The sequence below is a fragment of the Trichomycterus rosablanca genome, chromosome 15 (genome assembly GCF_030014385.1).
Source record: "Trichomycterus rosablanca isolate fTriRos1 chromosome 15, fTriRos1.hap1, whole genome shotgun sequence".
Lineage (NCBI taxonomy): Eukaryota > Metazoa > Chordata > Actinopteri > Siluriformes > Trichomycteridae > Trichomycterus > Trichomycterus rosablanca.
Genome location: NC_086002.1, coordinates 32,224,918 through 32,234,531, shown reverse-complemented (window position 1 = coordinate 32,234,531; position 9,614 = coordinate 32,224,918). Strand labels below are relative to the sequence as shown.

At 44.8% G+C, this 9,614-nt stretch overlaps 1 protein-coding gene across 2 annotated transcripts in view; it reads left to right on the top strand.

Moving 5' to 3' along the window:
- slc25a23a (solute carrier family 25 member 23a) overlaps window positions 1-6,849 on the top strand; it is an 11,206-nt gene extending 4,357 nt beyond the window's left edge. For both annotated transcript variants that reach the window (XM_063010379.1, XM_063010378.1), the window contains exons 4-10: window positions 1-90; window positions 177-335; window positions 518-670; window positions 2,265-2,378; window positions 2,468-2,635; window positions 2,728-2,878; window positions 5,281-6,849. The exon at window positions 1-90 is cut by the window's left edge and continues 22 nt beyond it. In XM_063010379.1, coding sequence (XP_062866449.1) covers window positions 1-90; window positions 177-335; window positions 518-670; window positions 2,265-2,378; window positions 2,468-2,635; window positions 2,728-2,878; window positions 5,281-5,462 — 1,017 coding nt within the window. In that variant the 3' untranslated portion in view covers window positions 5,463-6,849. The remainder of the gene's footprint in view (window positions 91-176; window positions 336-517; window positions 671-2,264; window positions 2,379-2,467; window positions 2,636-2,727; window positions 2,879-5,280) is intronic.
- Window positions 6,850-9,614: the final 2,765 nt, after the last annotated feature.

Sequence of the window (9,614 nt, the reverse complement as noted above, 5' to 3'; positions counted from 1 at the left end):
ACCATCGACTGGATGGAGTGGCGCGACCACTTCCTGTTCAACCCTCTGCACAGCATGGAGGACGTCGCCCTCTACTGGAAACGCTCCGTGGTTAGCGCGCGCACACACACACAGTTAAAAAAGTTTGCTTTGTGTTGGTACTTGTCCTGTAGTCCTCTTTCCTTTACTGTGTGTAGATGTTGGACATCGGCGAGCTCCTGACCGTCCCGGACGAATTCTCCGAGAAGGAGCGGAAGTCGGGCTTCGTGTGGCGGCAGCTGATGGCCGGCGCCATGGCCGGCACCGTGTCCCGGACCGGCACCGCCCCACTGGACCGACTCAAAGTCTTCCTGCAGGTGCCACACACACACACACACACACACACACACACACACACTCAGCATATTAAAAGAGACGGATAGAGGATGTGTGATTATGTTCGTGTAAGCCGCCGCCCACAGGAACACAAGTGGGCGTGTTTGAGGCAGGTTAGTAGTTTATAGTGATAGTTAATGTGTGTGTGTGTGTGTGTGTGTAGGTTCACGGCCAGAAGTCGGACAAGGGCAGCGTGTGGAGGGGGCTGAGGGCCATGGTCAAGGAGGGGGGGCTCATGGCCCTGTGGAGAGGGAACGGGATCAACGTTCTGAAAATCGCGCCCGAGACCGCCATCAAGTTCCTCGCCTACGAACAGGTCGGTCACACACACACACTTGGGGGACGCCGCTAGCCCTCCACCGCTGAGCTCTATGATAAAAATCTCAGCTGTGCTAAAAGAGGGGATCTGGCGCCCCCTAAATACAGGAGTAGTGTGTGATTTGCGGATGAATTTAAGGGGGCGCCAGATCCCCTCCGCTAATCACACACTACTTTTGTATTAAGGGGGCGCCAGATCCTCTCCACTATTTTCGTATCTCCTCCGCTTATCACACACTACTCCCATATTTAGGGGGCGCCAGATCCCCTCAACTATTCACACACTACTCCCATATTTAGGGGGCGCCAGATCCCCTCCGCTTATCACACACTACTCCTGTATTTAAGGGGGCGCCAGATCCCCTCCACTAATCACACACTACTCCCATATTTAGGGGGCGCCAGATCCCCTCCGCTTATCACACACTACTCCCATATTTAGGGGGCGCCAGATCCCCTCCACTATTCACACACTACTTCTGTATTAAGGGGGCGCCAGATCCTCTCCACTATTTTCGTATCCCCTCCACTAATCACACACTACTCCTGTATTTAGGGGCGCCAGATCCCCTCCACTATTCCCACATTACTCCTGTATTTAAGGGGGTGCCAGATCCCCTTCGGTAATCACACACTACTTCTGTATTTAGGGGCGCCAGATCCCCTCCGGTAATCACACACTACTTCTGTATTTAGGGGCGCCAGATCCCCTCCGGTAATCACACACTACTTCTGTATTTAGGGGCGCCAGACCCTCTCCACTAATCACACACTACTCCTGTATTTAGGGGCGCCAGACCCCCTCCACTAATCACACACTACTCCTGTATTTAGGGGCGCCAGACCCCCTCCACTAATCACACACTACTCCTGTATTTAGGGGCGCCAGACCCCCTCCACTAATCACACACTACTCCTGTATTTAGGGGCGCCAGACCCCCTCCACTAATCACACACTACTTCTGTATTTAGGGGCGCCAGATCCCCTCCACTAATCACACACTAATCCTGTATTTAAGGGGCGCCAGATCCCCTCCACTGTTCACACACTACTCCCATATTTAGGGGGCGCCAGATCTTCTGTATTTAGGGGGCACCAGATCCCCTCCACTATTCAAACACTAATCCTGTATTTAAGGGGGCGCCAGATCCTCTCCACTAATCCTGTATTTAGGGGCGTCAGATCCCCTCCACTGTTCACACACTACTCCCATATTTAGGGGGCGCCAGATTTTCTGTATTTAGGGGGCGCCAGATCCCCTCCACTATTCACACACTACTCCCATATTTAGGGGGAGCCAGATCCCCTCCACTGTTCACACACTACTCCCATATTTAGGGGGCGCCAGATCCCCTCCACTGTTCACACACTACTCCCATATTTAGGGGGCGCCAGATCCCCTCCACTGTTCACACACTACTCCCATATTTAGGGGGCGCCAGATTTTCTGTATTTAAGGGGGCGCCAGATCCCCTCCGCTAAGCACACACTACTCCTGTATTTAGGGGAGTAAATTCAGCGCCTCTCCGGCAGCCCGGATGTTTTCGGGTCGCTGCCCGTCTCCCATCAGCTGTGGGTTTGTGTGTTGCAGATAAAGACGCTGATCCACGGCAGTAAGGACGGCGGGAGTCTGAAGGTGCGAGAGCGATTCCTCGCCGGGTCGCTGGCCGGAGCCACCGCTCAGACCGCTATATATCCCATGGAGGTACACACACACACACACACACACACACACACACACTGACACTCTGACCACGTCCTCTTTAAACTTTTTCCATCTGTTTCCTTCCGTAGGTGCTGAAGACCCGACTGACCCTGCGTAAGACCGGGCAGTACTCGGGCGTGTTCGACTGCGCCCGTCAGATCCTGCAGAAGGAGGGCGTACAGGCGTTTTACAAAGGCTACATACCCAACATCCTGGGCATCATTCCCTACGCTGGCATCGACCTGGCCGTCTACGAGGTGCGTTCGATTGGCGCGTGACCGATCGTCCTCTTGACCCGGGAGATTCTCGGGAGCCCTTCTCTGACCCTGTTCTGTTTTTCGCTGATCAGACCCTGAAGAACTCCTGGTTACAGAGACACGCCTCCGGTTCAGCCGACCCCGGGGTGCTGGTGCTGGTCGGCTGTGGGACGGTTTCCAGCACGTGTGGGCAGCTGGCGTCGTATCCGCTCGCCCTGATCCGCACACGCATGCAGGCGCAGGGTAAGAGAGAGAGAGCGCGGTGAGAGGGTGGATGGATGATGGATATGTTGAATGGATGAATGGATGGATGAATATGCTGGGTGGATGGATACGTGGGACAGAGGAATGAATATGTTGGATGGATGGACTAATGGAAATATTGGATGAATGTATTAGATGGGTGAATGCATTGGATGAATAAATATATTGAATGGATGGATTGATAGTTATGTTAGATGGATTCATTAATGTACTGGATAGATGAATGGATGAATATATTGGATGGATGGATGGAAATGTTGGGAGGATGAATGGATGGATAAATGAATGTATTAGATGGATTAATTTATTTATTGGATGGATGGATGGATGGATTGATGAGTGAATGGATGAATGGATAAAGGAGTAAATGGATTGATGGATATGTTGGATGGATAAATAAATGTATCAGATGGATGGATGGATGGACAGTGTATTAGATGGATGAATTTATGTATTGGATGGATGGATTGATATGCTGACTGGATAAATGGATAGATGGATGAATGTATTAGATAGGTGAATGTATTGGATGGATAGATGGATGAATGTATTAGATAGGTGAATGTATTGGATGGATAGATGGATGAATGTATTAGATAGGTGAATGTATTGGATGGATAGAAGGATGAATGTATTAGATAGGTGAATGTATTGGATAGATAGATGGATGAATGTATTAGATAGGTGAATGTATTGGATGGATAGATGGATGAATGTATTAGATAGGTGAATGTATTGGATGGATAGATGGATGAATGTATTAGATAGGTGAATGTATTGGATGGATAGATGGATGAATGTATTAGATAGGTGAATGTATTGGATGGATAGAAGGATGAATGTATTAGATAGGTGAATGTATTGGATGGATAGATGGATGGATGTATTAGATAGGTGAATGTATTGGATGGATAGATGGATGAATGTATTAGATAGGTGAATGTATTGGATGGATAGATGGATGAATGTATTAGATAGGTGAATGTATTGGATGGATAGATGGATGAATGTATTAGATAGGTGAATGTATTGGATGGATAGATGGATGAATGTATTAGATAGGTGAATGTATTGGATGGATAGAAGGATGAATGTATTAGATAGGTGAAAGTATTGGATGGATAGATGGATGAATGTATTAGATAGGTGAATGTATTGGATGGATAGATGGATGAATGTATTAGATAGGTGAATGTATTGGATGGATAGATGGATGGATGTATTAGATAGGTGAATGTATTGGATGGATAGATGGATGAATGTATTAGATAGGTGAATGTATTGGATGGATAGATGGATGAATGTATTAGATAGGTGAATGTATTGGATGGATAGATGGATGAATGTATTAGATAGGTGAATGTATTGGATGGATAGATGGATGAATGTATTAGATAGGTGAATGTATTGGATTAATAAATATATTGGGTGGATGGATTGATGGCTACGTTGGATGGCTGAATGAATGTATTGGATGGATGGATGGATGGATGGATTTATATGTCGGATAGATGGATCGATGGCTATGTAAGGTGGATGGATGTATGTGTTAGATGGATGAATGAATATAGTGGATGTATGGATTGATGGCTGTGTTGGATGAATGACTGAATGGACTGATGGATGGATGTATTAGATGGGTGAATGTATTGGATTAATAAATATATTGGGTGGATGGATTGATGACTACGTTGGATGACTGAATGAATGTATTGGATGGATGGATGGGTGGATGGATGGATGGATTTATATGTCGGATAGATGGATCGATGGCTATGTTAGGTGGATGGATGTATGTGTTAGATGGATGAATGAATATATTGGATGGATGGATAGACTGATTGAAATGTTTGTATGAATGAATGTATTGGATGGATGGATGTGCTGGATGTGTTGGATGGATGGGTGAATGGAAATGTTGGATGAATTAATGTATAGGATGGTTGGATGAATGTATTAGATAGATGAATAAATATATTGGATGGGTGGATTGATATGTTGGATAGATGGATGAACTTATTGATGGATAAACAGATAGACATATTGGGTGAATGTATTAGATGAATAAATATATTGGATGGATGGATATTTTGGATAGATGAATGAATGTATTGGATGAATAGATGGATAAATGTATTAGATGGATGAATGTATTGGATTAAGGAATATATTGGATGGATGGATGGATGAATATGGCTAGAACATCTAGCCCTCTCTCCAAATATTAGGTGTTTTGCCCTCGAATATAGTACAGACTGCAGCTCATTAAAGGGGCGGGGCTTGTTTTACCTCTGTCAGAGGAAGCACATGCTAGCCTCATTCTCCAGGGTTGCTGGTTGAAGATCAGTCTCTCTCTCTCTCTCTCTCTGTCTCTCCTCCAGCCTCGGTGAAGGGCGCTCCTCAGCTCTCCATGGTCTCCCTGTTCCGGAGCATCATGGCTCAGGAGGGCGTGGTGGGACTGTACCGCGGCATCGCGCCCAACTTCCTCAAGGTCATTCCTGCCGTCAGCATCTCCTACGTCGTCTACGAACACATGAGGAAAGCGCTGGGGGTCGGGATGTGAGCGCAAGACAAAAAAATCAAAAAGTCTCAGATCCTTTTGATAAAGACTCTCAATCGAAAGGGCTACTGGGTTGCCATTTATTGTGAATCAAAGTAAACGGTTTATCTAACGGGACTGAAAGCTTGTACACTGTAAGGCTAAAAGTATTTGGACACCTGACCGTAAGCTTGTCGGATGTCCCATTTCAAACGGAGCGGCCTCTCACAGGACGTCTGTGGGAATTTGTGCCTGTTCAGTCAAAATATGACAGCAATCGGCCGCTCAGGTGGCGCAGCGGTAAAAACACACGCTGGAACCAGAGCTGGGATCCCGAATACATCGTATAGAATCTCGGCTCTGCCTTGCCGGCTGAGGCTGAGCGGCCACATGAACAACGATTGGCCTGTTGTTCAGATATGGGCGGGACTAAGCCGGATGGGGTTTCTCTCTCTCATGACTGGTGCAATTACGACCTCTGCTGGCTGATTGGTGGTGCCTGCACAGAGATGAGAAAAGAGTGCTGTCAGGGTGTGTCTCTCCATACACAACGCTGAGCTGCACTGCACTCGTCAAAGTGTAGGTGATAAGATGCGTACGGCTGCTGCCCACGTGGCTTCGTTCTCCTCAATCAGAGCAGGGATCGGCATTGGTGGAGAGGAAGCGTGACGCAATCGGGCAATTGGACGCCCTAAAAAGGGAGAAAAAGCATAAAGAAAATATGATATATATATATATATATAAGCTCTTGAGTGTACCTAAGGTCACAAATTCAACAATTAGAATGGGTGTCCCAATACTTTTGTCCATATGGTGTGTTTTAAATATGCAACAAAAAAAAAAGGTAAGCTGCTTACCATAACGACCTCTCCCTGAACTATAGATTAAGTCCCTCGTACTGGGCAGTTACGTTATTATTTCACAATTTTAGAGTTCGTTTTGCGCTGTTGGTCGTCAGGGTCCTGATATTCAGGCTCGTGAGCCGTCGTTATGTAAAGAGGTTTAAAAGAACCACTTTTGTTTATATTAGTTGTGAGAAATGTGAGTGTGTAGGACGTGTAGCGTGTTTTCCGGACTATAGGATGCATTTCTGGCCACCAGAATTAAAGTTCTGGGGGTTTAGCTCAGAATCCATCAGATGGTTACAGGTTTGGTGTAGCATTGGGTTTCCGGCGTGACTTTCCTGCATCCTATATCTTAACAAGAAGGACTTCTTGCCAGTTAATAGCTAGTTAGATAGCTAGCTATGATTCCTCGGGTAAACAATGGTAGCTACCTGTTTTACCAGAGTAATAAACTGTTTACCCGGCACCGTGTGTTCGAAATGTGGTCGGGGCTAGCGCTATAGACATAACATTAAAACCACCTCCTTGTTTCTACACTCAGCTCCACTTACCACATAGAAGCACTTTGTAGTTCTACAATTACTGACTGTAGTCCATCTGTTTCTCTACATACTTTGTTACCCCCTTTCATGCTGTTCCTCAATGGTCAGGACCCCCACAGGACCACCACAGAGCAGGTATTATTTAGGTGGTGGATCATTCTCAGCACTGCAGTGACACTGACATGGTGGTGGTGTGTTAGTGTGTGTTGTGCTGGTATGAGTAGATAAACACCTTACTGTCACTGCTGGACTGAGAATAGTCCACCAACCAAAAACATCCAGCCAACAGCGCCCCGTGGGCAGCGTCCTGTGACCACTGATGAAGGTCTAGAAGACGACCGACTCAAACAGCAGCAATAGATGAGCGATCGTCTCTGACTTTACATCTACAAGGTGGACCGACTAGGTAGGAGTGTCTAATAGAGTGGACAATGAGTGGACACGGTGTTTAAAAACTCCAGCAGCGCTGCTGTGTCTGAGCCACTCATAACAGCACAACAAACACTAACACACCACCACCATGTCAGTGTCACTGCAGTGCTGAGAATCATCCACCACCTAAATAATACCTGCTCTGTGGTGGTCCTGACCATTGAAGAACAGGGTGAAACAGATGGATTACAGTCAGTAATTGTAGAACTACAATTGAGCTAGCAAGATTGAGAAGAATGGGCAGCAATTACTAATTGGAATTGTACTAATATATAATTGTATAATAAACTGGAGTCAACATATTATATATTATCTAATAACACTGTTTTATAGAGGATTCATTTTATAAATCTACAAATGTATTATTATCCCCAGTTAGCAGTTAGCTTGACCTTTAGCATACAACCGAAAATCCAGTCACTACATGCTAACTCAGATTAGCATTTATCCGCTCCAGGGTGATTTATAGTCCGGAAAATACATTAAAATCAGCATGAACACTTTTATTTTTATTAAATGAGCATGAATTATATTTTATAGCATGTTTGTAACCGTGTACACGAACTTTTAACTCTATTTTCTTAACAACTGTGGCGGTTTGAGAATGGAAATAAGCGAATGTTTTGCCATGGTAAAACGTTAGCATGGTAGTGAGTCTCCCTCTAGTGATGAATACCGAATATACGGTTATCAGTGGAGCAAAAGTATATGAACACTCTCCTCATGTCTAAATTAGTCTTGAATAAAACAGTATTATTTGTATTTCACAAACAATAGCTAGCTATTTAGCAAGGGAGTCTGCCATGTTTTCATGTGTGGACGGTAAAGATTATGTTGGAGTGAAAGGCTCCTCCGAGTGTGCCTACAACATGACTGGCATGGGGAATCTTTGTTTTTCAGATTTAGTTTCATTATTTCTGTGGATATTTGCAGTAGTCGGAACACTTCAGTATCACCCAGTTCACCTTGAAGTCAGATCCCAATATAGACCAGTGCAGTTCAGGATCAGATGCCCATTTGTGGCCCCGGGTGAGAGGAAGTGGCCCCGGGAACTGGCGAACAATCTATAATTGATTTTACAACGCATTGGCAACATGCTGGCACGTGGTAAAGTGGGTGCCGCGCAGCACTGTGCCACCTGAAGACTTGATTTGAGGGCAGTTGTAGCCTGCGGTTAGGGTACTGGATTAGAATCAGAATCAGAATCACTTTATAGTAATAGATAATAAGTAATTAGTCATCATAACACTGCCAGGTTGCCACTGTTGGGCCCTTGAGCAAGGCCCTTAGCCCTCAATTGCTTGAAAACTGTATACTGTAAGTCGCTTGCTAAATGCCGATGATGTAAATGTTGCCTGCATCACATATTATTTTCATGTCCCGGGTACTCTGGTTGTGATTTTGTTTGGTAAGAAAGGTAGACCAGGCATCCCGTAACTCACATTTCATCCTGTCTTTGGGTTAATTGGATCACTGTGCCATCCCTGTTCCCCCAGGCTGACTGGGGGGCTAAAGAGTTTTGCTTTGTCTATAATGAAAGACAAGAATAGCATGTGATGTACAGTATAATAGATAATGACAATAATACTAATAAAAGTCAGGAATACTGGCCTCAAGACAGGACAACATATATACATCTTATTAAATAATAGAAAAAGGTGTACTATATATATAAACACAGATCAGGGACAACGGTTGCCAAAGATGACTGCATAAATGATGTGCAAACCTTGAAATCCTTGCACTAATTTGTAAACAATTCAGTTTATCTTCTGCCACCATGGACGACTGAATCGAACGTCGCCGAACAGAACCGTCTGCTTTCTGAATAGAAAACACGTGAGAATCGGTCATGTCTCGTTTGCACAGAACGCTTAAACTTGTTACTGAATATCATTCGAGCAGGTCAGGGCAGGTTAAAGGCCTTGCTCAGGAGTCCAACAGTGGCAGCTTGGCCCCTGTACTGTGATGAAAGCTAATATTTATTACCTGGTTTTGATCGTGTGTCCTTAAATGCTATTATTAAAGAACCAAAAGGCAGCAAAATGCACGACTTATTTCTTTATTCTTCTTGGATCTTTGATGAGCTTAACTTACACTACATGCATGATTTAGTACAGGCTTCAACTAAATAAGAGGCACCTCGTGCACTCAAAAAAATTCATTAAATGTCTTAAATCTTAAATCTGCTTGAGTCTTTCATACAACTTGAATGAGGGCCAACCTGTGTAATAATCTGATAATCTGATGCATGCATCCACAATGTGTAGAGTATATATAGTGGAAAACAAAGAATGTGTGGAATTAAAAAGGTTGCAGACGGTGTAAGTTCAAATTTAAACCATTATAACTCTTAT